At 45.8% G+C, this 27525-nt stretch overlaps 1 protein-coding gene, 1 long non-coding RNA gene and 1 other non-coding gene across 6 annotated transcripts; 2 read left to right on the top strand and 1 right to left on the bottom strand.

The window, feature by feature from the left end:
- Positions 1 to 260: 260 nt before the first annotated feature.
- Positions 261 to 14248, top strand: LOC113632077 (uncharacterized). The gene is made up of 3 exons (XR_003437658.1): positions 261 to 310; positions 13414 to 13507; positions 14002 to 14248. It is a non-coding gene; the product is annotated as an uncharacterized LOC113632077 (long non-coding RNA).
- On the bottom strand, positions 4237 to 4309 carry TRNAR-CCU (transfer RNA arginine (anticodon CCU)). The gene has a single exon. It is a non-coding gene; the product is annotated as a tRNA-Arg (tRNA).
- Positions 14249 to 19548: 5300 nt separating the features above from the next.
- On the top strand, positions 19549 to 23623 carry ITPRIPL1 (ITPRIP like 1). Of its 4 annotated transcripts, none has more exons than XM_027128968.1 (3): positions 19549 to 19779; positions 20905 to 21501; positions 21631 to 23623. In XM_027128968.1, the coding sequence occupies exons 1-3, from the start codon at positions 19759 to 19761 to the stop codon at positions 22561 to 22563; spliced, it is 1551 nt and encodes a 516-aa protein (XP_026984769.1). In that variant the 5' UTR covers positions 19549 to 19758; the 3' UTR covers positions 22564 to 23623. The 4 variants fall into 4 exon arrangements, with proteins under 4 accessions (XP_026984769.1, XP_026984768.1, XP_026984767.1 ...); XM_027128967.1 differs by adding an exon at positions 19948 to 20050 and having other exon boundaries at positions 19550 to 19779; positions 20951 to 23623; XM_027128966.1 differs by adding an exon at positions 19948 to 20050 and having other exon boundaries at positions 19550 to 19779; positions 20905 to 23623.
- The last annotated feature ends 3902 nt before the right edge of the window (positions 23624 to 27525 follow it).

Genomic DNA, 27525 nt, shown 5'->3' with positions numbered 1-27525 from the left:
AAGCCCCCCAGGGCCAGAAGGCACCCCTGCCCTCCCCCAATCAACCAGTTCTGCTCTGTGGAATGGCAACGAATAGCTGAATGGTTACCTCATTTAGAGCCTGTTTGCTTTTTTTTTTTTTTTTTTGCGGCACGCGGGCCTCTCACTGTTGTGGCCTCTCCCGTTGCGGGGCACAGGCTCCGGACGCGCAGGCTCAGCGGCCATGGCTCACGGGCCCAGCCGCTCCGCGGCATGTGGGATCTTCCCGGACCGGGGCACGAACCCGTGTCCCCTGTATCGGCAGGCGGATTCTCAACCACTGCGCCACGAGGTAAGCCCGCTTTTTTCTTTTTTTAAATTTATTTATTTATTTATTTTTGACTGTGTTGGGTCTTCATTGCTGCGCGCAGGCTTTTCTCTAATTGTGGCGAGCGGGAGCTACTCTTCGTTGCGGTGCGCGGGCTTGTCATTGCGGTGGCTTCTCTTGTTGCGGAGCACGGGCTCTAGGCGTCGGGGCTTCAGTAGTTGTGGCTCGCGGGCTCTAGAGTGCAGCCTCAGTAGTTGTGGCGCACAGGCTTAGTTGCTCCGCAGCATGTGGAATCTTTCCGGACCAGGGCTCGAACCCGTGTCCCCTTACACTGGCAGGCGGATTCTTTAACCACTGTGCCACCAGGGAAGTCCAGCCTGTTTGCTTTTGAAAGATGAATGAAGGGAAGCTAAAGGAATTCATCCTCAATAGCCGTCTACTGGGCCAAATTTGACCTGTGTGGGTATTTTGCTTGACTCATTATTGGTGCCTTTAAAAAATTGGGATAGTTCACACAATCTGGATTTCCAGCATCTAGGAAAGAATCAGAATACTAGCCACATGAGACACACGTTCCTACGTGGCTGCTTGCCCAGGGCTTCTCAGCAACTGCCACCCTTAGAGGATGTGTATGCGCCTCCCACCGCACCTGTTTTCTTACTTGAAGCCCTCACTCCTTGGTGTTAGCTGCCTGGCCCCTGTAGGCATGGAGTTTGCAACCCTGACCGCGTTTTTGTACATCTAACTGGGCCTTCCAAGGCACAGTCAAGTCCTTTGACGGCTCTGCTCCTCAGCAGCTGTGTGACTTTGAGTAGCTACCTTGTCTCTTAAAGAGAGTGTCATTTTGCCATCCTTAAAATTGAGGCAATGAAACTTTCTTCTGAGGACTTTTATGATTAAATGAGGTGGTGTGATTAAAAGCACATACAAAGTGCCTGGCTCAAGGTGGGGGCTCACTGAAGATTATTTAAATCTGAATCCTCAGGACTGACTTTCATTCCGTGGCCATGCTGTGGATCACACAGATGACACAAAAGGGTCTGAAAAGTATTTTAGGGATTCTGCTCTGCATTTAGATAGAAGTGGTACTCAGGTTCACAGTTGAGCCTGGGCCACTGGCAAATCTGTGAAGCAGGGGAAAAAGGAAAATTCCCCATCTTCCCTTTTCCTCTCTAAGCAAGCTCTAGCAAATATAATTTTCCAGTTAGTAATTTAGATGGATTTGGACATCAGAACTGGAAGGAGCTTTGGAGATGGAGTAGTTCAGCTTCCCACATGAGGAGGCTGCAGCCAAAAGAGGATTGTCTCACTGAAACAGGAAGAAAAATATTGTGACTTAGAAAACAAAATGCGAACTGTGCTTCCTCACTCTAGGGAAGGGGCAGTGTTTACGTCAGAGATGGGAGTTCTTCTGTTGGGGGAAACGCTAGGGAAAACTTCATAGGCCTTTTTATTAGAAAGGGTGAGGCTGGGGAGTTTTGGTGAAGGTAAGTCAAGGAGAGAATTAAAGTGCCCTTCATCAGAAAAGGAGGAGTGGGGGTTGGAGGCTGACATGTAGAGAGGGGAAGAGAAAGGTATCCAGGGAATGGGAGAAAATATTTGCAAACGAAGCAACTGACAAAGGATTAATCTCCAAAATATATAAGCAGGTTATGTGGCTCAATATTAAAAAAACAAGCAACCCAATCTGAAAATGGACAGAAGACCTAAATAGACACTTCTCCAAAGAAGATATACAGATTGCCAAGAAACACATGAAAAGATGCTCAACATCTCTAATCATTAGAGAAATGCAAATCGAAACTACAATGAGATATCATCTCACACTGGTCAGAATGGCCATCATCAAAAAATCTACAAACAATAAATGCTGGAGAAGGTGTGGAGAAAAAGGAACCCTCCTGCACTGTTGGTGGGAATGTAAATTTATACAGCCACTATGGAGAACAGTATGGAGGTTCCTTAAACTAAAAATAGAACTACCATATGACCCAGCAATCCCACTACTGGGCATATACCCTGAGAAAACCATAATTCAAAAAGAGTCATGTACCACAATGTTCATTGAAACACTATTTACAATAGCCAGGACATGGAAGCAACCTAAGTGTCCATCCACAGATGAATGGATAAAGAAAATGTGGCACATATATACAATGGAATATTACTCAGCCATAAAAAGAAACGAAACTGAGTTATTTGTAGTGAGGTGGATGGACCTAGAGTCTGTCATACAGAGTGAAGTAAGTCAAAAAGAGAAAAACAAATACCGTATGCTAACACATATATATAGAATCTAAAAAAAAAGAAAAGGTTCAGGACAGGAATAAAGACGCAGACGTAGAGAATGGACTTGAGGACACGGGGAGGGGGAAGGGTAAGCTGGGACGAAGTGAGAGAGTGCATTAACATATATACACACTACCAAATGTAAAATAGATAGCTAGTGGGAAGCAACTGCATAGCACAGGGAGATCAGCTCAGTGCTTTGCGACCACCTAGAGGTGTGGGATAAGGAGGGTGAGGGAGACGCAAGAGGAAGGGGATATGGGAATATACGTATACATAGAGCTGATTCACTTTGTTATACAGCAGAAACTAACACAACATTGTAAAGTAATGTTAAAGGAAAAAAGAAGAAAGGTATCCAGGAAGCAAGAGAGCCCAGGAAGATGACAATTAGCCAGGACCTAAAGGAGTCACAAACAAGGAAAAATTTACCATCACAGAAACTGGCTGATGCACTTTTAGGCAGTGATATCTAAATAGTTTTTCTAAGTTGCTGCCTATATGAACTTTTAAAGATTCTCCATTCATTTACTCAAATCCTGAGTAGGAGTTTGCCACACACTAATGTGTTTGTGGTACTCTAGGGCATGAAGGAATGGAGGTGGTATCCAGGGAAAGTTGAAATGGAGTGGGAGGAGCTAGGTTATAGAAGACAAGACTCAAAGCTGAGAGAGAATTCAGTGAAAACAAGGAATTGGCACAAGAGGTAAGGGAGGCAGGGAATGTGTCCCTGAGAATTCCCAGCCCCTGGCAGTGGGGAAAAGCTGTTGTCCTCATAACATGTAGAATGACGCTTGATCCAATGTGTCGTAAATTTGAAAGAGAGATAAGCACATAGCTCAGTGGAATAGAATCAAGAATCCAAAAATAAAATAAAATAAAGCCCTACATTTATGGGCAATTGATTTTTTTTTTTTTTTGTATTTTGGTCACGCCATGCCACTTGGCACATGGGATGGTTCCCCAACCAGTGATCAAACCCGGGCCTCCACAGTGAAAGTGCTGAATCCTAACCACTAGGCTACCAGGGAACTCCCTGGGCAATTGATTTTTGACAAGGGTACCAAGACAGTGTGATGAGAAAAGTTTTTTTTACCAAATGGTTTTAGGACAACTGGATATTCACATGCAAAAGGATGAATTTATACCCCCTTTTGTTGAACCCAAGTTTGTGTGCCTGATGCACAGTAAGGTCAAACAAACCAAAGTGTTGGAGTTTGGAGCAGAGAAAGTTTTATTGCAAGGGCCAAGCAAGGAGAAGGGGTGGCTAGTGCTCAAAAGACCCGAACTCCTAGATAGTTTTCAGGGAAGAGTTTTTAAAGGCAAAATTTGTGGTTAGGGCTGCAGAGTGTGTGACTTTCTTCTGATTGTCTGGTGGTGAGGTAACAGGGCGGTGCTCCAGGAATCTTGTCCTCATCCTGAAGTTACCATCCTCCACCTGGGTGGGGGCCTTAGTTTCTGCAGAAGAACTCAAAGATATATTGTTTTATTTATTTGTTTGTTTGTTTATTTATTATTTTATTTGTTTATTTTGGCCACGCTGGGTCTTAGTTGTGGCATGCAGGATCTTTAGTTGTGGTACGTGGACTCTTAGTTGCAGCATGCAGACTTCTCAGGTGCGGCATGCAGACTCTTAGTTGAAGCATGCATGCAGGATCTAGTTCCCCAACCAGGGATCGAACCTGGGCCCCCTGCATTAGGAGCGCAGAGTCTTACCCATTGGACCACCAGGGAAGTTCCAATGTATTGTTATGTATATCCCTTGAGGAGGAACTAGGACTCTGCTTTACTGCTGTACTATTGTTCCTTTTTTAAAAATAAATTAATTTATTTATTTTTGGCTGTGTTGGTTCTTCGTTGCTGTGTGCGGGCTTTCTCTAGTTGTGGCAAGCAGCAGCTACACTTCCGTTGCGGTACGCAGGCTTCTCATTGCGGTGGCTTCTCTTGTTGTGGAGCACAGACTCTAGGTGCACAGATTTCAGTAGTCGTGGCACGTGGGCTCAGCAGCTGTGGCTCACGGGCTCTAGAGCACAGGCTCAGTAGTTGTGGAGCACTGTCTTAGTTGCTCCACGGCATGTGGGATCTTCCCGGACCAGGGCTCAAACCCGTGTACCCTGCACTGGCAGGCAGATTCTTAACCACTGTGCCACCAGGGAAGCCCGCTATTGTTTCTTGACTGTTTTTCCTTTGGTTCTGCATTCCCTCCCTTTCCTAATTAGTAACTGTTTGCATCTGCATTTTGGAACTCAGGGAAAGTCTAGGAGGCTGAAGCCTTTTTCCTACAAATAAGAAACAGGAGACATGTAAAGGCTTTTGTACCTGGGAGGGCCCCACAGGGTCCTGCTCAGTTGCACTACTCCCTCATATCATACACAAATTAATTCAAAATGGATCAGACCTAGATGTAAGAGCTAAAACTGTAAAATTATTACAAGACATAGGTGTTAATCTTCATGACCTTGAGTTAGGCAATGATTTCTTAGATATGATGCCAAAAGAACAAGCAGCAAAAGAAAAAATTGATAAATTAGACTTCATCAAAATTGAAAATGTTTGGGCTTCCCTGGTGGCGCAGTGGTTGAGAGTCCGCCTGCCGATGCAGGGGACACGGGTTCGTGCTCCGGTCCGGGAGGATCCCACGTGCCGCGGAGCGGCTGGGCCCGTGAGCCATGGCCGCTGAGCCTGCGCGTCCGGAGCCTGTGCTCCGCAACGGGAGAGACCACAACAGTGAGAGGCCCGTGTACCGCAAAAAAAAAAAAAAAAAAAAGCGGAATGCAGTCAGTGCCACAAGGGGGCATTGGAAGATCAGAGAGCTCACTTCTAATTTAGGAGACTGGCTAAGGCTTTGCAGTTGTGATGTAAAAAGGCCGACCAGGATTTCAGCAGAGGCAGGGAGCGGAGGAGATTTCAGGGGGACACAGAAAAAGCAAAAGTATAAATGTGGAAAGACAAAGGCAAGTCCCAGGAACTGTTAAGAGTTCAATTCAGCTGAGTGCAAGGCAAATGTAAGGAATGGAACAATGTGACATAATTTGGGTAGATATAACTTAGAATCCCTTGAAAAAATAATGTCATTGTAAAGAGATTTTGCTTTATCATAGGAGACAATAGTAAGTGTTAGCAAGTTTCTGGTTTGGGAGGTTTTGTTTCTTGCAGCTTTATAGCAGGTGTTTGATTAGAGGGACCAACATTTAGATTACGCAAAGGAAAAAAAATACTATTGATCATGTGGCAAGCATCTGCAAAGTACTTTATTTTTTTTTAATTAATTAATTTGGCTGCACCGGGTCTTAGTTGTGGCATGTGGGATCTAGTTCCCCCCAGGGTCTTACCCACCAGGGAAGTCCCTGCAAAATACTTTAGCGCACATAATCTCATTTAATTGCCATAAAGTTCTATGAAATATATTGATTTTTTTCCCATTTTACCAAGGAAGGAACTGAGGCCCATAGAAGATAACTGACTTGCCTGGCTTCATCTGCCTCAAAGCCGGGCCATCTCATTGCAGATCCTCTTTACCGGGGTTTCCTCACAGAGCTAGTTATGGAGAAAGTGATGCTGACAGTGCTAGGTAAGATGGATAGTGGGAGGGCTTCGCTGGTGGCGCAGTGGTTGAGAGTCCGCCTGCCAATGCAGGGGACACGAGTTCGTGCCCCGGTCCGGGAAGATCCCACATGCCGCGGAGTGGCTGGGCCCATGAGCCATGGCCGCTGAGCCTGCGCGTCCGGAGCCTGTGCTCCACGATGGGAGAGGCCACAACAGTGAGAGGCCTGCGTACCGCAAAAAAAAAAAAAAAAAAAAAAGATGGATAGTGGGACAGTCAGCGGTGGGGGAACCAGAGACAGGGAGTAGAGCCGGGAGGCTATTGCAGGAGGTAGAGCAGGAGATTAGGTACACCTGATAGAAGGACCATGGGTAGGGGTTATGGAATGTTAGAAATGAGAGTGAAACACCAAGGGACTAGGTGATTGTCTTTGGTGTATCCAGGAAGCCTTTAAGTTGCCTGAATTCTTGGGGCTGAGAAAGAGGAGTGCTGGGTCACCCTTAAAAGCCCTTTAAAGGTAACTTGCATATTGGATGGTGAAATGGCTCCTGACCTAGGATTGAACATGCCCCTTATAGGGTTAGAGTGAGACTAAATCAGATGACTCCAGGAAACACAATGTCCTACATCAAGAGGGAATCAATAAATGATACTGCCCTCTTTATTTGCCTAGAACATCAGTTCACCCAGTAATGCATACTTTGAACTACCTCATTCATTCACTCACTTCTTCATGTAGCAAAATTTACTCTCTCCTATGTGCCAGTCACTATACTAGTTCCAGGACTGTACCAGGAAACCAGACAGAATTCATATATATTTTTTATATATATATGTATATATATATGATTTAAGTATGTAGAGACAAAATTGATTTTCTAATTATTTCATCTGGTGCATGTTTCTAAAAAAGCTTTGTTCCCTTCCAGGCAGTTTGATGTAGTGATTAAAAGCATGGAATCTTGGGACTTCACTGGCAATCCAGTGGTTAAGACTTCGCCTTCCAATGCAGGGGGTGCAGGTTCGATCCCTGGTCTGGGAGCTAAGATCCCCCATTCCTTGGGGCCAAAAAACCAAAACATAAAACAGAAGCAATATTGTAACAACTTCAATAAAGACTTTAAAAATGGTCCACATCAAAAAAAAATTTTTTTTTTAAAGCATGGAGTCTTGTGTCAGCCTGCCTGGGTTCAAATCCCAGGTTTACCCCTTACTAGCGGTGCAATCTTGGGTACGTTCTTTTGTTTGGCCGCGCTTCGCGGCTTGGGAGATCTTAGTTCCCTGACCAGGGATCGAACCCGGGCCCCCTGCAGTGAAAGCACAAAGTCCTAACCGCTGGACTGCCAGGGAATTCCCTTGGGTAAGTTCTTAGTGACTCTGTGCCTCAGGTGCATCGTCTGTGTAACGGGGATAGTTTTACCTACTCCATAGGGCTGCTGGGCACCTAGAACTATGCCAGGAAATAGTGCTTGGAGACAGTGTGTGACTCAAACACAGGAAGACTGCCTCATTCTTTGCCATATCCTTCTTTTCTTATCCCAAATGGTCCTACCAAACCTGATGGCCCTTCCACACAGTGCACTGGGTTCTGAATGACCCTTGGCTCTTCCCCAAACTACAGCCCTCACAGAGATGGCAGTTTGCCGGCATCAAGTATATCCAGCAGCATGGCTGTAGGTTGGGCGGCTGTACCAGAATGCTCTGTTGGGCTGAATATGTGGCCTCTCCAGGTGATTGACTTGAAGGGACTGAGAATTCATTTTTGTCTGCAGATTGCCATATGCTCGTTTAAAAATGAAATAATGTCATAACTATATAGAAATGTTGACCCCCTGCAAAGGCAGTCACGTGTTAAGGCATGGCTCATACTGGCTCCTTGATAGAACCAATCAGGCAGCTGGTGGCTTGCAGTTTCGAGGACTGGTTTCTATCACAGATGGAGGACAGACTTGTGACCGGCTGAATCTCCTACTGGGCAGATCCTCTCTCAGGCTCCCCGATTCCTACCGTGCTATTCCCTCCAATTTCTATGGCAGAGTGGAGCCTTTAAAGAAAAAAAACATACTTGCATTGCATCTTACTGCACTCCTGCCCACCTTTCTCTCTGGGCACCAATTTGGTTTCATCTTGGCAGCTCCAAGCCCCCAGCCCAGACTGCCGGTTTGGATGAACTCCAGATCCCAAGCCCTAATAATATTTTCCTGAGGCACCATAGTCTTTCCAACTGTGTATCAAACCAACTTTTTTTTTTTCCCCCTGTGGCACCGCACAGCTTGTGGGATATTAGTTCCCCGACCAGGGACTGACCCTGGGCCCTCAACAGTGAAAACGTGGAGTCCTAACCACTGAACTTCCCGTAGAACTCCCTGCAGCCAACTTTTTAATAAGCCAACAAGCATGGACACAATACCTGCCATGTACTCGTGACTGTGCCCGTTGTGAGGAGGATCACCAAGCGTAAGCCCTTCTCAGAGGCAGGTACAGCTGAGGGCAGGCTTAGGGAAGGCTTGGAGTACTAATTCCTGCCAGAGACCAAGGTGCCAAGGAAATAGGAAAAGAGATCATACACCTATGTGCCCATCACCCTAGAACCTCAGAAACCCCATGGGGGGCCTCCAATGGTTCCTCCCACTCCCCCCACCAGAAGTAACCACTTTCCTGACTTTTATGTGAGCCATTCTTTATAAATTTACTACTTGTATATGATCTGTAATCAATATATTGCTCAGGGGGCTTCCCTGATGGTGCCGTGGTTAAGAATCTGCCTGCCAATGCAGGGGACAAGGGTTCGAGCGCTGGTCCGGGAAGATCCCACCTGCCGCAGGGCAACTAAGCCCGTGTGCCACAACTAGTGAGCCCACATGCCACAACTAGTGAGCCCGTGTGCCACAACTACTGAGCCCGCGTGCCACAACTACTGAGCCCGCGTGCCACAACTACTGAAGCCCGCGCAACTAGAGTCCATGCTCCGCAACAAGAGAAGCCACCACCATGAGGAGCCCTTGCACTGCAATGAAGAGTAGCCCCTGCTCGCCGCAGCTAGAGAAAGCCCGTGTGCAGCAACGAAGACCCAATGCAGCCAAAAAATAAAATAAATAACTTTATTTTTAAAATATATATATTGCTCAGTTTTGAGAAAACGGGTAGCAAGCACAAACCCAGCTGTGCAAAGAAAGGGCAATGTGGTCCCAATAGATGGAGGCACCAGGAGAAGGTCAGATGAGGAAGAATGTCTGCATAAGAGGCTGGCCTCAGCTTCCCTGGGCGTCTACCAAGCAGGCGAGGCCACAAGGAGGCCTGGAAGCACAGGCAGTTGGGCAGCCAGCAAGGTGGTGGTTTCAGCTTCTTGAAAAGGGTACAGGGAACTCCCTGGCAGTCCAGTGGTTAGGACTCCGTGCTTCTACTGCAGGGGGCCTGGGTTCGACCCCTGGCCTGGGAACTAAGATCCCACAAGCTCTGCAGCCAAAAAAAAAGAAAAAAGAAAAGGTATGAAACTAATACTCAACACAGCATATAGTAGGTGAAGTACTCAAAGACTGGTAGAATTCAACAAAAAAAAAAAAGAAAGAAAAGGGATACATAGGAGGTTGTTTTCTTTTTAAACCTTGTATGGCTAAAACCCTCTTTATTCCTACTCTCTTGTTTGGTAATTTGCCTGAACATAAAATTCTAGACTTGGAAACCATTTTCCTTCAGAACTTTGAAGGCATTGTTCTTTCATCTCTTTGCTTCTAATGCTGTGCTGAGAAGTCTGACACCATTCTTTCTGATCCTGTGTATGTGACCTGTTTCTGTCCAGAAACTTGTAGAATCCTCTGTTTGTCCTGAGGGTTCTGAAGATACCTTGGTGTGGGTTTATTTTCATCCATGTGCTGGGCACTCAGCTTCAATCTGAAAACTCATGTCCTCCAGTTATGGGTACTTGTTTCATTATTTCTTTGATGAGATTTCCTCCTTTCCTTTTTCCCTGTTCTTTCTGGGACATCAAATTGTCATATGTTGGACCTACTTGGCTGACCCTTGTAATTTTTCTCTACTCTTTTCCAGCCCTTTGCATGTTCACTGTAACTTGGGGAGATTTCTTTGGTTTTATCGTTCAGTCTCTCTATGGAGTTTTTCATTTCTATTATCAAGTTTTTAATTTCCAAAAAATCCTTTTGGATTCTAATTTGTTTTTAATTGAATATAGTTGATTTACAATGTTGTGTTATTTCAGGTGCATAGCAAAGTGATTCAGTTATGTATACACATATATACATATATATTCTTTTCCAGATTCTGTTCCATTACAGGTTATTACAGGATATTGAATATAGTGCCCTGTGTTATACAGTAGGTCCTTGCTGCTTATCTGTTTTAGTGTGTATCTGTTAATTCCAAACTCCTAATTTATCCCTCCCTCCCCAGGACTCTAATTTTTTAAAGGGTATCTTGTTCTAGTTTCATAGATAAAATGTCCTCTCGTAAATCTTTGAGGGTATTAATGAGAGTTCTTTCATGAAGCATTCTTCTCACTGCTTTGTAATGAATTCAGAATTAATTGAAATATGTAATAGTGGTTTAGTTAATTACATTAATCTATAGAATATGATATTACAATGATTACATTTATAGAAAAGACTAATAACATAGGATTATCATGATACATCTTAGAGCAGAAACAGCAAGTTAGTACCACAGTATTATATATTATTTTCCCCATATTTTATATATTATGAAAAATTTTAGTCATACCAAAAAACTGAAAGAATTTTATGATGAACACTACCTCAATTCTAACATTAACATTTTACTATACTTGCTTTACTGTACATCTGTCCATCTATCCAACCCTCTATCCATCCATCAATCCACCTTATTTTTTGATGCATTTTGAAGTAAATTACAGGCACCAGTATACTTTCCCCTAAATACTTTAGCATGAACATCATTAACAATATTTCAATATTTGCTTACAGTTTTTTGTTCATTTGAAATAAAATTTACATGTAATGAAATGCACGGACCTTAAGTGTAAAGTTCTCAGTGTTTTGACAAACTCATAAATTTGTGTAAACTCAACCCCCCACCAAGGTATAGAACATTATCATTACCCCAGAAAGTTCCCTCATGCCCTTAATCAATCGCTGTCCCTAGGGGGATTCACTGTTATGATTTTTTTCTACTATAGGTTAGTTTTACCTGTTATAGTATTTCAGGTTATTTTTTTTTATTAATTTATTTATTTTGGCTGTGCCGTGTCTTAGTCGTGGCACGGGGGATCTTCGTTGTCGCATGGGGGGATCTTTTAGCTGCAGCATGCAGACTCTTAGCTGTGGCATGCATGTGGGATCTAGTTCCCTCACCAGGGATCGAATCTGGGCCCCCTGTATTGGGAGTGCAGAATCTTACCCACTGGACCACCAGGGAAGTCCCAGTATTTGTTTTAAAAAAAGAAGAGAAAAAGAAAATTTATGTTAACATGCATATTGTTTCACCATATGCCAGGCATTGTTCTAAAGTGCTTTAGAAATATTAACTCACTTACTTATATCAATACTTTGAGCAAGGTAGTAGTATTTTCTCCATTTTACAGATAAAGAAAACTGAGATGTAAAGTGGCCAAATAGCTTAGCCAAGGCCTCACGACTGAAGAATGGGGGTAGGGCCGGCCCTACAGCCACACTGTTAATGACACTTCGGCCTCTGTGTGAACATCCTTCAGACCTATGTCAACTTCAAAACGCTTACAGCAGTTATCTTGGGTGGTAGGGTTGTGGGTGATTTTTATTTTCTTCCTTTTGCTTACCTGTATTTTCTAAGATTTCTTCAATGAACATATATTACACCTCTTGCTTGTATACCTAAAACTCCAAAAGTTATTTTAAAATATTCCTGATATGGCCCAACACTACTCTTTTCTAAGTCATGACACCCCTCTCACCCGATTTCTCTTCACACTCACAGCCAAACCCTTGAATATCGCCAAGCTGAAGTATGGTCACATTCTGCATCACAGTGTGTCTTCCCAAGGTTCACTTTTGTGTGATATTCATGTGATTGATCATTTCAACCAACAGACATGCAAACATCCAGTGTCATGTGAGAACCATGTCTGTTAGTTGACAGATGTCACCATGGGTGGGTGAGAGGCAGGAAGTGACTAATTCAGCGTGGTTTCTGAATGTTTGCTCTTCTTAAAATGAAGCATAGAGCAAGAGGGAGGAAGTATGGGGATATATGGATATGTATAGCTGATTCACTTTGTTATAAAGCAGAAACTAACACACCATTGTAAAGCAATTATACTCCAATAAAGATGTTAAAAATAAATAAATAAATAAAGTCACAACTTCTACCTGAAATAAATAAATAAAAATAAAAACTAAAATGAAGCATAGAATTTCTCTAAAGTGTAACATGTTTGCTTAAGATGTGCTCTGCATTTTGAAATTAATACTTTAAAGTGTTAATATAGATAAAATTCATTTTTCTTTTTTAAAATTTTATTTTGAAGTAATTTCAAACTTAAATGTACCCTTTATTCACATTAAGCAATTATTAATATTTTGCCACATTTGTTTTTACTATTTTCTATATGTTTCCTTCTGAAATAACTTAAAGTTGCATACATTCATGCCCCTTTAATCCTTCATACAGCAGTGTGGATTTCTTAAGAATGACATTTTCTCACCTAACAGTAATGCAATACTATTGCCATATTCTAATTTTGACAGTTATCTCAATAATGTCTTTTATAGCACTTTTTCAGCTTCCAATAGCCAATGCAGAATTATACATTTCACTAATTGTCTTATCTCTTTAGTTTTCTTAAATCTGGAGCTATTCCTCTCTCAGCATTTTTTTTTTGGCTGCACCATACAGCTTTCAGGATCTTAGTTCCCCAATCTGGGATGGAACCCGTGCCCCCTGCAGTGGAAGCTCAGAGTCCTCCACTGGATAGCCAGGGAATTCCCTTTTTTGTCTTTCTTGACACTGTCATTTTGAAGGGTAAACACCAGTTATTTTGTAAAATATATTTATATTTGATTTTATGTTTCCCCACAGTGTGGGTTATACAAGTTATGCACTTTTGGCAAGAATATTATGTGGGCGATGTTGTGTCCTTTCTATTGTCCCAGGAAGCACATCATGGTGATGTTAATTTTGATCTCTTGACAGATCTCTCTGCTTTGAAGCTACTATTTTTCCTTTTGTAATTAATAATCAATTTGTGGGGAGATAGAATGTCTTTGACCAGTATTTACTTGATAAAAATGTTTATGCATTTTTTGAATGTTTGTTTTATTCAAAGGCTTAAATATTTAAGAAATGTATAAATGGCTGAAAATCTACGAAAGAACTCTAAAAAACTTTGGGAAAATGCTAATGAAACACGAGAAGAAAAAGTAAGTAGATCAGAATATGGAAAGAAAACTCTGTAATGATGAAGAACAGAACATTAGGAGAGAGAAGTATGGTAATTAGCAAACTGGGAGCAAGATGGGAGAACAAACCGGAAATATGTGTGTATAGGTGAGATCCTTGCTGAGGACTTAGATCCTGTTCTCATACCTTTCATTGTATCTGATCCAAACATACTTTCCATGGTTATAAAATATGCTCAAATAAATATTTTTGAATGAATGAACAATTCATCATGATAGACTTTGGACAGAATCTGCTTACATCTTGAAATCTCCATTTAATCATTAGCATCTATTTGTTGTACTCCCAGCAGTACAAGTGCTACATCTGAGAGGAGAGAGCCTGTTGTTTTTCTGAAGAAATATATGAGAAGTAAATAATGTGCAATGATATGCCATTCAGATTGATTAAGCAGGAGTGGTGCATTTTATGCACAGATAGCAGCTCTTCTATTAATAATTCTCCTCCTCCACAGGGCATTCCTGGATGACTGAAAACAAGGAAGCAATTTTCGACTTCCGCTTTATGTTCAGAAGCATCAACAACATACAAGTCTGTCCACACAGGCCTTGACTGCACAGCAAGCTTCAAAAAATGTTTGTCACCAGAGCAAGATAATTTTTGCAACTTGTGATAATAAGAAGCTGGTTTGATGAAAACCTTGCAGTTGTGAAAAAAAATGATTTTTTGAAATTTGTGGTTGATAAAAATGGTTTCTCACATAGTTGTTTACTGTATCCCTGTTATCTTGCCTTGGTTTCCATGATCTACCACCCATAGCCCCCAAACCAAATATTTTATTTAAGATCTAAATGTTTGTTTATTTGCTTCTCTAATTCTTGGCCATAGACCCAATTTCTGCATCATCCTGGTCAGGATTCTGTGTGGATCCTAGGCTTGCTTCCTGTAAGTTATCTCTAACTTCCAAACAGCCTATAAAAGCAAAAAGGTACGATCCCTACCCTACCCAAACACTCTCCTATTTTTCATGGCTGGAACACTGTATTATTTATTCAAACCTGTGTCATTCATTTATTCCATTCGTTCATTCAAAAACACTTAGCTGTTGCACAACCAGAACTGAACTAGGTCTAATTTTAGTCTTTGCCCTTGAGGTTCTCAGAATTTCATTAGAGATACCAACAGATAACCAACTCAGGAAGGTGTAGATTTCTGTGGTAAATGCTGTATTTTGTAATGTGAACACAGATGAGATATCAACACCCAGGAGGTGCAGGTGACTAATCCGTGAGCAAGGGCCTCTAAAATATATGGGGTTATTTAATCTGCACACTGACCTTAAAAGGAAAGGACTTTTATTGTTGTGTTTATCAGATGAGGAAGCTGAGGCTTTGGGAGGTTCAGAACTTTCCAGGCCCCAGATAACAGGCAGCGAGACATGGCTTAGAGACCCGGTCCCTGTGCTCTTTATCCTGCCAACCTGGAAGGATGGATCATTGCAAAGGAGGAGTTTTCTTCGCCCCCTCGGGGACTGGCAAGGGGACTCGCTGAGCTCCCAGCAATGTCCGGCCCCCGGGCGAGAGCTGGCGTCTGGATAGGGGGACCAGATCCACGCGAGGGCTCTCAGTCCTTCCGCCTCGTCTTTCCTTGGTTCTGCCCGCAGGTCTTCTGTTGACCTGGGTTTGCAACCTGAGACTCCTCATTTCCAGATCCGGACTACAAGGGTCTTCCTTTGGGGGCGCAGGTCCCTCGTAGGAAGGACCCGCCCCTGCTGTAGCAGCCGCCCAGAAGAAAGCACGCCTTTTTTATCCTGAAATGAAATTTGTCATTAGTTAAAACGCTCGTCCGGGCTTCCCTGCTGGCGCAGTGGTTAAGAATCCACCTGCCAATGCAGGGGACAAGGGTTCAAGCCCTGGTCTGGGAAGATCCCACATGCCGCGGAGCAACTAAGCCCGTGCGCCACAACTACTGAGCCTGCGCTCTAGAGCACGCAAGCCACAACTACTGAACCCACGTGCCACAACTACTGAAGCCCGCGCGCCTAGAGCCCGTGGTCTGCAACAAGGGAAGCCACCGCAATGAGAAGCCCGCGCACAGCACCACCCAATGCAGCCAAAAATAAATAATTTTAAAAAACAACCGCTCCTCACGGACAGTATTTAAACGAAGTGCTAACTGCAACACAATCAGAACTAGAAGGAAAGTAATTTACAACACCATAGTGAGAACTTCGACATGTGGCAGCCGAGGAAGATCGCCCGGAAGGCGCAGGGGCGAGCCGAGCTGCAGGGGTCGGGGTGGGAGCTGGCATTCCCGGGAAAGTCCGCGAAGATTCCCCCGCAGAAGTACTCTGCTCGTTAGTGCAGTGCAGGGAAGTGATGGCTCAGACCCTCATTCACAGGCTCTCCACTTTCGGGAGGGTCGCGAGCTCCTCGCAACCATGCGCCCCATCACTGTGAGCCCCCAATCTCGCCGGCGGTGACCGATGTGTCCCGGAGGAGCGGACCCGGCTGAGAGCACGGAGATGGGGGGGCTTGGGCGTAGGAGGGTGCAGGCGCGGCTCCGGGTACAGTTGCCTCTGAGGGGCGAGGGGAGGGCGCTCGTGGAGCCCCCAGAACTGACCGGAAGGAGGAAGCCCCTTTCCCGGGTCTCCGGAACCGGGAGAACGCCGATCAGGCACAAATCAGGTCCTGGGTTACACATGCCAGCTTGGGCGCACCTGTTTCTTTAGAAAACGCATTTTGAGCTCCATTCGAGTAAGACACACCAGAGCCCATTCATTCATGATTTGGGCATTGTCTGAATGTTATCTTTATATTGTGAAAATAGTACCTGCTCATTGTTAAACAGTTCAAAAGCATAGAAAGAGGTAAAAGTCACCCGTAATCAATCCCTACACCCTTAGAAGATCACTGTAAGTATTTTGGAATTCACCCTTTGAAACTTTTTTCCTAAGCATATTTCCTAGGTAGTATATACACACAACACGTAACACAGTGCTATTAAACCATAGCATGCCTTTCTAACCGGCTTTCCCCCCCACACACACTTAATATATTATGGTCTATTTTCCATGTTGATTTACACATTCTATTTTTTATATATACAGTATATTTGTATGTTTTTATAGGTGTGTGATGACCAAAACATGAGTGTAAGATTTATGTAGTATTTTTGGTAAACATACTGGAAATACGTGGGTGCCCCACAAGACTCTTTTACGAAAACTTTATGGTTTGTGTATCATTTTAAAATATCTTCACAGACCTATGGCTCAGCTTATCCCAATGATCATAATTATCTTTTCACGAATAATCTGCCATCCACTCTAGCAGTGGGAGTCTTCTCTGTGTGGCGTCTTTCCACCTTCTATAACATCACCCAAGACAGGCTAATAGTGGCTCCCTCTCTTTTTTTTTTAATTAATTAATTTTATTTATTTATTTTTGGATCTGTTGGGTCTTCATTGCTGTGCGCGGGCTTTCTCTAGTTGCGGCAAGCGGGGGCTACTCTTCCTTGCGCTGCACAGGCTTCTCATTTCGGTGGCTTCCCTTGTTGCGGAGCATGGGCTCTAGGCTCATGGGCTTTGGTAGTTGCAGCACACGGGCTCAGTAGTTGTGGCACATGGGCTTAGTTGCTCTGCAGCATGTGGGATCTTCCCAGACCAGGGATCAAACCCATGTTCCCTGCATTGGCAGGCAGATTCTTAACCACTGCACCACCAGGGAAGTCCCTCAACTCTGAAATATTTTTGCCTCTAGTTGTCCCATGCAGACTATTCATAAAGTCTACTTCTTCAGTAACTACAAACTCTGCTTTGGTTTCTTGAATAAACAGCAACATCTGAACAGTATTGGTAACATCTGTAGATCCATCAGGCCTAGGAAAACCACTCAAAACTGTTTGCCATGTTTTTTAATTGATGACTGATGTTTCTCCCAATGTTCTCAAGTCTTTGAGCAACCGTTCTCCCCAAAAGGCTAATAGTCTTCAACAAATTTTAGGTTTTGCAGACCAGGAGGCAGAATCAAGTAATTATGTAGGTACTTACTTTCCACGTATTTATTTTTTTGTGATGAAAATAAATTTATTAAATTTATTTTTGGGGAAAACGACCATATTTGTTAAATGAGTGACCGCTGCTATAGTTTACTCATGTGTCATTTGTGTACAATCACCAATTAGTGTGAATGACAAGGTGTCCGAATGACTTGGTTTCCTATTAATCCACTCACTAAGCCAACTTCATGTTGAAGAAGAAAAATCACCAAAAACAGACCAAGAAATGTCCACTGCTAGAGGGCTTTTTGTTTATTTAAGTGTAATCTTTCAACGGATTAGTAGTTCTCTAGCTTGGAGTCTCTAATTTGATATAGCAACCAACTTAATTTCTGTGCAGACCATGAATTAGCAAATGTCTTCTAACCCGACAATCACTTTAAAAGCAAACCCTTAGTTGATCATGAAAACACACCTTTAAACACATGGCTCTAAACACCATTGTTTTGCCCACTCTGAAATGTATTTTTTTCATCCTGACACTGTCATGTCATAACTTTTAAAATGATAATCTCATTATTATTGCTCAATTGCACTGATGCTTAGTAGGAGTAGCCTGTGGTCTATTCTTTATCATGCAAGTTTATAAAAAAGTAAGTTTGGAACTTCAATCATGGTCAGCCAGAAGACGGTCTTTCTTTCCCCCTCCACAATTAAATACATCAGTATTTTTGGAAGTACTGTCCAAATTGTTTGACGTCCCCTCTGCATTGACCCTGGATAAGGAAGCATGAAACTTGATTGTCTTTCAGCAGAAGGACTTTAATTGGTAATTATGGAGAGATCATTACTTCCTTTTCTCCTTGGATAGCTGACACAGGACAGGAAGGAAGGTTGGGGTTCTTTCTGAGACTCTAAAGATCCTTTTCAAAAAGCCCATTCCATTCGCATTTCTTAGCGAATAAGCTCATCCGGTCTCCACACTTTATAAAGTTCTCTTTTACACACCCATCTTATCACCTGAGTCATCCGGTAGATTTAGGATTCTTATTCCCAAGCAGCTAGTAAGGCCTCAGGCCAGGTCTTTGGGTGCTGTCTGTTTTTTTCATGAGAGTCACTTTGATAGGAGAAAGGGATTGGGGAAAGACACCTGAGTCTGGTGAGGCACATTAAGGATGCTGACCACACACCTCACCTACTGTACTGAGACAGAGGGGACCTGGGATCCTTTGCTGCAGTGCTTGCACCTGCAAACATTTCCTCCGCAACAGAATACAAAGAAACTATAAGGAACTAAAAATGACTACATGCATGTGGCACTTGAGGCAAATTATAAACAAGCTACAAAAAGACCAAAAACCCAACTGCCACTTCTGAGGTGTCCCAGCAAAAGCAGGGTCCTGGGCAAGATTCCTGCAAAAGGCACCACCAAGGGGGTGGGCAGACCACCCAAGCCCCCTACCCCCAAACCCCTGAACCTGCCCCTACCCTCACCCCATTTAAAAAACCAGCTCCCCCCACGCCCTCAGGGAATGAGCAAGGGAAACTGTTGCTTGTTTTCTCTCTCTCCTGCTGCAGCAGGAGTCCCAATAAAGCCTTGCCTGAATTTCTCATCCGGCCTTTTACAATTTTCTATTGATTAAAGAGTCCAAGGACCCCGGTTGGGAACTACCATTTTGCGCAGGGCCAGCCTGAAGTGGGAATGACGGTCCCCCCATGCTTTCTTGGTTATGCAACCATCACCCTCACTGTAAGTGTATTCTAAAATCTCATTAAGTGTATTCTCCATTGAACCCAGCTGAGTGAAGCTGACAGCCGGCCCTGCAGTGCCCCCTTGCGCGACTCTAGGGAGGCTGATCGCCTGCGGCGTGAGCGCCCCTCAGCAGCGAGTCTGTGGCCACAGCCCCTCCGCAGGGCCTTGGGAGGCAAAGCGGCGGACACATTGCGCGCGCTAACGAGAAGGGTCACCCGGCCTCAGGGTTGGACTCCTGCTGCGCGCTCGCTGCGCGGCGGGGATTTGGGTGGGCGGGGCTGGGCGGAGCCTGGACCGCGGGAGCGCGTTGTCTGGCTGGCGCCCTTTGAGCGGCGCGCGGCACCGTGGGGTCTCGGGGCCCGCCGCTCACAGACAATCGGACCCTTGGATAAACATGATGTGCTCCCCGGGAGAGGGGACCGGGGCTACGTCCGCGGGCGGACCCGGCGAGGAACCCGGAGCCCCCACCGTGCGGGGGAGAAGGCGGGGACGGTCAGGCCGCGCGGGCTCTTTAAGACCATGTTCGTGCTAACGCCTACCGTGAGTAACCTGGTCCCAGGTCCCGGGAGAAACGAGTTGGCTTGGTCTAAATAGGCGGATGAGAGTTCAGATCTCTAGGCGTGGAATTTGGGGAAGTTATGAATGGGGGGGGTGGGGAGGCACATGGCTTTGAGCCAAAGCCCCCAGGTACGTTGTAAATTTTAACAGGGCTCCTGGAGAGGGCGGTGAGACTAAGCAAGGACGAGTTCCAAAGGGAGGAGAGTCCCCCACCTGGCTTCAGCGCCCGCGCGGCTGGTCCTTCATGATCTCGGTAAGCCCAGTAGCTTGTGAACAGGTGGGGTGAGTGCAGGAAGCATCAGGCCTTTGTGGTGGATGGGTAGGCAGAGGAACCCACTCCTGCGGGCTCTCAGGAGGCCTTGGGCATCCGGTTCTTCACGAAGTTTCCTGGGCCAAGAGGTGGAGCTGTGCCTGCCTTTGGGCCTGGCCCACCAATGCGGTATCCGGCAGCCCCGGTAGGACCTCAGAGAGCACAGCAGCAGGAGTGGAGAAGTGGCTGGTGACACTGTGCCTCCTTGGCAGCCCCCCCCCCCGGGGGAGTTGGCCCACTGGGCACGGGAGTGGAGGAGCTGCTGAGTGGTCTGATGACACAGGCTGAGCTGAATGAGGATTGTGAAGTCACAGAGGAAGTAGGATGCTACAGCATCCCATTTGGCGTGGGGCTGACGGCCTGGCAAGAAGAAAGGTGTTGCCCAGGCAGACCAGTGCTTTCTGCCCATGGAAGGGAGCCTCTGGGATAAGCAGGGCACACCTGGTGCCCATGGTGGACTGATGAGTTGGGTGAAGCCACCCTGGAACAGGGTCCCCCTCCCCATCCTAGGAATGAAGAGAGTCCCATGTCCACATTCTGGAAACCTAAATACCACCCACATCATGTGGAAGGAAAGCAGTAGAGAGGCTGGGTGGTACATCCTGCTGCCCCCCTTTTTCCCCAGATCCTCCCAGGCAGGCCGCCCTTGCTCTGTCCAACCCCAGCTCTGTGAGCTTTCTGTTCCTCCTGAGTAGCTGACTTCCAGGATTTGGGGTTCCAGCGCTATGAGGAATACACGCTGGAGAGCAGATGAGTCCCGAAGATCACCACTAACTCCCATCCTCCTACTTGTCTAGATGCAGAGGCCTCCAATGGCTGTGATAAGCCTTCTGTTCTTGGCAGTGATGTATGTCGTGCACCACCCTTTGATGGTCAGTGACCGGATGGACCTGGACACACTAGCCAGAAGTCGGCAGCTGGAGAAGCGGATGAGCGAGGAGATGCGCCAGTTAGAACTAGAGTTTGAAGAGAGGAAGCGAGCAGCTGAGGAGCAGCAGAAGGCAGAGAACTTCTGGAGAGGAGACACATCCAGTGACCAGTTAGTGCCGGGGAAGAAAGACAGGGGGCGGCCATTCCAGGCGGATGGCCACGAGGGGCCGCTGGGCTGGATGCTGGGAAACCTGTGGAACGCTGGCCTCTTTTGCTTTTTTCTCATCTTTGAGCTCCTGCGACAGAACATGCAGCACGAGCCGGCCTTTGATTCCAGCAGCGATGATGAGACGGAGGAGGTCCGTGTCGTGCCTGTCACCTCCTACAACTGGTTTACCGACTTCCCCCCGAGGGAGGCCCTGGAATCCTTTCACAAACACCAGATCCAGAACGTCACCCGGGACCTGCCCTGCACCTGCGAGTTCGTGGAGAGCTTTGTGGACGACCTCATCAAGGCCTGTCAGGTGCTCAGCCGCCGGGAGGCTCACCCACAGTTGGAGGACTGCCTGGGCATCGGGGCTGCCTTCGAGAAATGGGGAACCCTCCACGAGACCCAGAAATTTGACATCCTGGTGCCCATTGTTCCCCCCCAGGGCACTATGTTTGCGCTGGAGATGAGGGATCTGGCCCTAGGCCGCCGCTGTGGCCGCGTGCGGGTCGAGTCGGAATGCGTGTGCAAGCGCGAGAAGCTTCTGGGGGACGTGTTGTGCCTGGTGCACCACCACAGGGACCACTCAGCCCTCCTGGGCAAGTGTAACAGCTCCATCAAGGCGGCTGTCTGCACCGGCTCCTACCTGGATGTGTGTAAGACCGTGCAGTGGTTCACGAACATGGTGGGCAATGCCTGGGCCCTCGTGGCCCACAAGTATGACTTCAAGCTCAGCCTGCCGCCGTCCACCACCTCCTGCAAGCTCAGGCTGGACTACCGCTCAGGCCGCTTTCTCTCAATCCGCCTGGTCCTGGGTGTGCAACAGGAAGACTCCTTGGTCTACCTGGTGAGTCAGGCCCCTGACCAGGAACAGCTCACCAGCGTGGACTGGCCCGAGTCCTTTGCAGCCTGTGAGCACTTGTTCCTAAAGCTGGTCGGGCGTTTTGCTCCCGAGAACACCTGTCACCTCAAGTGCCTCCAGATCATTTTGAGTCTCCGGGACCTTCAGAGTTTACCCCAGGGAGCATCCCACCCCATCCTCACCTCTTACCACTTCAAAACAGCCCTCATGCACCTGTTGCTGCAGCTGCCCCTAACAGACTGGCAGCATGGCATGCTCTCCCAGCGGCTCCAGGACATCCTCTGGTTCTTGGGCCAAGGCCTCCAGAGAAGGTCCCTCCATCATTTCCTCATTGGTAACACCTTCCTGCCCCTGACCATCCCGATCCCTAAGACATTTCGTAATGCTGAGCCCGTCAATCTCTTCCAACACCTGGTGCTAAACCCCATGGCACATTCACAGGCAGTGGAAGAGTTCCACAACCTTCTGACCCAGGTGAAAGCTCTGCCCTGTGCCTCGCTGGCTGGGGCACATTAATGTACAGGCCATTAAAAAGGGGGAGAAGGTATTTCTGATTGTCAGGCTGCAGAAGAGTTTATTTTTCAGACACATCAGCAGTATACGTGATCTTCACCTTGCCTGTGGGGACTATGATAGACTAAGACACTTAGGAGTACGTGAAGTGGTCGTGAGGAGGGGTCCAGTCTGCAGGGCCTAATCAAGGCTGGGTCTTTGAAGTTTTCTTCTCCTGACTTAACTTTCATCATGACCCCAAGAGGGCCCAGGGTAACAGATGTTATGGGAGGATCTTGCTGCTAAAGAGTTGAGATCCAGAAGAGGCCTGTGAAGTTGGGTTTTGTAGCAACACTGGAAGTCAGAGAACCAGAGAATACTTCCATTCCAGCTTATTCCTTCTTTTGTGAACGACTCCGAGCACATCCCTTGTAAACTGGTTTCCTTATTGAACTCAGCCCAACTCATATCCAAGCTGATAGCACTCCATTTTATCCCAAATACTGTGATGGTAGCTTCTCGTATTTTAGGATCGAATTTTTCAGACCTCCACTATTTGAAGATATAACCAAGATGTTTATTTGCCATTTTCTTAATTTAGCCCCATTTTCATATGATATGTGCAAAATAATACAGCTGTTTTATGCATCTGAAAAGAACTCCAATACTACCCAAATAACTTGACTCACAGACAAATATTAAGTCAACAGTGGCCTGTCCCATAGTTGAAATAATGTATTTACTAAAATTAATTACATCATCAACATCTGATGACCTCCTCAGTGCCTGGAAACATTATAAAACCCTTAAGGAGGACAGTCTTTTGGGGGGCTCTGAGATGAACAATTACGGTTTCTGAGGGGAGCCACTTATTTGTTAAATGGAAAGAAGGTTTAGCTACCACGTGCAGCTGTGCTTTTTCTCAGTCTGGTAATGCCTTTGTATTCTCTTTTCAAAGAAGACAAAGGGATTATTTGAACTGCGTGTGTGGGTTTGCAAAGCGGGGTCATCACAATCCAGGCCCACTGCCAGGGCTGGACAGGAAGGGACTGTGAATCAGTTCAGCTCTAACAAAGTCATAATTCTGGCGATATGATTGGTATATTTCCCCTTCTTTCAAAACCCTGGGCATCCTGGGGAGGAGTGTTAAGAAATGTGACTCTAGTTGTGGGTGTGGTTGTTTTGGAAATACCAGTGCTGTTCCTACCCAGCACTGCCAGGAAGATCTTCGGGGGAGGAGAACCTTGCCCCACATTTAATGTGACCTCATGGGGGGTTTAGGTGCTGGCCTTGTAGGCTTTGGTTATAGAATCCACACCCTCCCCGCAGCAAAAATCAATTACAAGTGTCCCGGAAGCTGATGCCAGCCAATATTTGGGGCTCCCACTGCTGCGCGAGAGCTGCTGTGTTCTCGCGTTGTCTGCTGCTATCTGCCAGGTACAGCTTTCAAGTGCAGATGCGATGATGGTTGCTTCTATGCTGGTGGGATTTTGGTGTTTTAAAAACATCCACATGTTTTTTGGGATTTCCCTGGTGGTGCAGTGGTTGAGAATCTGTCTGCCAATGCAGGGGACACGGGTTCGAGCCCTGGTCTGGGAAGATCCCACATGCTGCGGAGCAGCTAAGCCCGTGTGCCACAACTACCGAGCCTGCGCTCTAGAGCCCGCGAGCCACAACTACTGAGCCCGCGTGCCACAACTACTGAAGCCCGCGCGCCTACAGCCTGTGCTCCGCAACAAGAGAAGCCACCGCAGTGAGAAGCCCGCGCACCGCAACGAAGAATAGCTCCCCTCACCACAACTAGACAAAGCCCACGTGCAGCAACAAAGACCCAACGCAGCCAAAAATAAATAAATTAATTTAAAAATACATATGCTTTTTGTTTAGAAAATAATTTGCTGGTGTTTTACTTCCAAATCAATAAAGAAGATTATTTTCTGTATCGGTCGGAATCTGCAATACCAGCAGATCAGCATTCTCACATGCCTGTTCCCAAGAAGTTCACGTTACCCTGATCGCTTCATCCAGTACATCCTGGTGTTTCTCAACGTACTTTGAACCAGTCTGCCCTGTGGTTTCCCAGTGGCATGGCCAGTAACCAGGAAAGAGTAATTCAGAATCTTAAGGAACACCTAAGTTATTCGTTTTCATGGTGTCCAAACCAAAATATCAGCCAAATTAAAAGGTCTTAATGTCTACAAACAACATATATAAACTCCAGAGGGCACAGGCCTATCAGGTAGAAAGAAGGTGGTATGATCTAGGACTGGGTGGTTTCTAGTCTAGTACAAGACAAGGAAGAAAATGTAAAGTTATGAGTGGGTGGAAGAATACAAAGGGAACAGTCAGCAAAGCTTGGGTGGGGCAGAGAGTATAAGAAAGAGTATAGAAAAAACAAGTATTAATGGGAAGAACAGAGCTGTTGTGCTCTGGGAATACTCTTACAATGAAAGGGGAAGCTTCCAGATACTCAGGAAGCTCAATTTTATTCTAAACAATACCTGGCTGGCACCCAGGATATGACAGCGATTATAGTAATGGGAATACTTAGCATTCATCGAGCATTGTCAATGGTCCAGGCACTGTTCTGCACATCTGGTAACTCATTTAATCTTCACACTATAACCCCACGAAGTGGGTGCTTTAACCCCTCCATTTTGCCTACGAGGAAACAGGCTCAGAAGGAGTATACGTAGCTCATAAGTGGCAGAGCCTGGAAGAAAGTACCCGTCCTAGCAACCTTCCAGCACGATCTTGGGAATAAGATGTAGGGGTTACAGTGTTTTGAAAAGCAAAAAGCATTATATTAATTTTAAGATAAACTATATTAATTTTAACATAAAGGGTGGTATGTTATTGTTTGGGAATTCTGGAAGATAGAAATTGTTGGTTCGTAATCCAGTCCTTAGGAGGTCAGGAATTTTATATCACATACAAAAATTAAAGGCATTTGCTCAGAGGCCAAAACAAATGCAAAGCCATTTCAACTACATGCCCTGTTGAACCCCAGTGACTTGGTGGTTTATATCATGAACTACACTGATATAAGCCAGCTGCAGGCTGGAAGGTCAGGGCAAATTTCAGCCAAAAGACTGTTCAGGTAGCCGGCTGATAACACTATTATTCCTCACCTAAACTAAGGCTGTTTGGCGTCCATTTTGGGGAATTAGAATCTGGGTGAGGAGTGAAAAATAGGGAAGGGGAATGGCTCCAGCACTTTTCTGGCAGATGAGGGGTGGAGGAGGGGCCCCACTACTTTTGTGGACAGAAGAGTTGAGCTTTGCAGGCCACTGATACCAGTGTTGAACGGATCTCTTGGCACCCGCCTAGGAGTCCTAATCCCCGTAGACAAAGAAGACATTCAGAACGGGAGGTGAAAGACCTGCCTGCACCAGGCAGGCCTGGCCTACAGAAATGCACGGGGTGCAGTTGGCACTGCACACGGAGTCCCAGGCACTCAGCTCAGGAGGCTCCACTACAACCACCGGACAGCTTCACACCTCAGCCAATGGCTGATGGGTCTCCTAGGAGCCTTCCTCTGCTAAGAGTTCCAAGCCAGTTCAAAGCCCAGTGTGGGGGTGGGGGGGTATTATCATCACTGTTTTATAAATAGGGAAGAAAATGGGGCCCAGAGAGGTTAAGACGCCCAATCCAGGATTAAACTTTTCTTCGAACTTTGCTCATTCAATACATATTTAAGCACTTGCTGTATCCGGGGCTAGCATCAGGCCCTGGGAAAACAATGGTGAGCAAAGACACGCTTTGTCCTCATGGGGCTGACAGTCTACACAGGAGACAGATATGAAATAGTCACCCCAGCAGATGTAAAAGGTTACCTATATGGGAAAAGAATCTAAAAAAAGTGGATATATGTATTAACTGATTCACTTTACTGTACACCTGAAACTCACACAACATTGTAAATCAACTATACTCCAGTGAAAATTAACAAAAAAAACAAGGGTGACAAGTTCCACTAAAGCCTCCAGTAAGGACACTTGAGCCTATCAGGGAGGCCTCCCTGAGGAAGTGATATGAGCTGAAATCTGACAGAAGTTAACTGGGTGAAGATGAGGATGGAGAGGATCCTACGTAGAAGACATGGCACATGCAGAGGCCCCGTCGTGAGAGCTGGCACCGTGAAAGGAGGCCCAGTGACTGGAGGGCAAGGAGAAAATGGAGGCAAGGTGCAAAGTGAGGCTGGAAAGGCTGTGGGGACCAGGCCCAGGAGGGCCTTGTAGATCATTTTAGAATCTCCCTAAGCAATGGCACCTTTGAAGCATTTTGGACTTTGGGAGGAAGCGACAGGTCGGTTTTGTACTTAGCAACCACCACCCTGGGCCCAAGGAGAAGCGGGTCAGAGCAGGTTTGGGGCTGCTGCAGACAAGCGAGAAGGAAATATGGATGAAAAGAGATGCGGGATAGAAGAGATTTTTAGGAAGTAAAAAGAGCTCAGCAATGGATTGTGTGTGAAGAGTGAGGGAGAGGGAGGTGTCCAGGATGACCCCTGGGTGCTGATTTGGGTTCCTGGGTAAACTTGTTTTCTTTCTTCTATCCCACACTGCCTTACACTAAAGATTTGAAGGTGGTCACTGGGAGAACAACTTGGTGCAAAAAATAAATAGGCTTAAAAAGTCGTTTTCAACAAGGTGGTACTTCTTTGGTTGCCAAAACGATTGAGGGGCACCGTTGGCATTTAGCGAGAAAATCGTGTCAGGGACGCTGAGCAGGAGTCCCACAGGCCAAGCGTTGTTTCACCCTGAATGCCAACAGCACCTTGGAGAAGAAGCACTGTATAAAATGCCATACGTGTGTTAAGACATTATAGGATGTTCGAGGGATGTTTGGGGGAATCGCCCTGGCCTTTTCTCCTGTAATACAGTTCTTGGGATGAGATGAAGCAGAATGAACAGATGGGTGGCACATTACACTCGTCTCACTTCCGACCTTAATCTTATTTTTTTTGAAAGGGAGGAAGATATCCAG

This window comes from Aethalodelphis obliquidens, unplaced genomic scaffold, assembly GCF_003676395.1.
Source record: "Aethalodelphis obliquidens isolate GAN/ISIS:26980383/991018 unplaced genomic scaffold, ASM367639v1 scaffold35, whole genome shotgun sequence".
In the NCBI taxonomy this organism is placed as follows: Eukaryota; Metazoa; Chordata; class Mammalia; order Artiodactyla; family Delphinidae; genus Aethalodelphis; species Aethalodelphis obliquidens.
The sequence above is the reverse complement of the archived record's forward strand: the minus strand, read 5'-3'. Positions and strand labels throughout refer to the sequence as shown.

What these genes read in the sequence shown, in the direction of transcription:
- ITPRIPL1 (XM_027128965.1), top strand. Translation starts at nt 19,759, where the DNA reads ATGTTCGTGCTAACGCCTACC. An exon ending in TGTTCGTGCTAACGCCTACC is followed by an intron (nt 19,780 to 20,904) that starts GTGAGTAACCTG and finishes CTACTTGTCTAG; the next exon opens with ATGCAGAGGCCTCCAATGGC.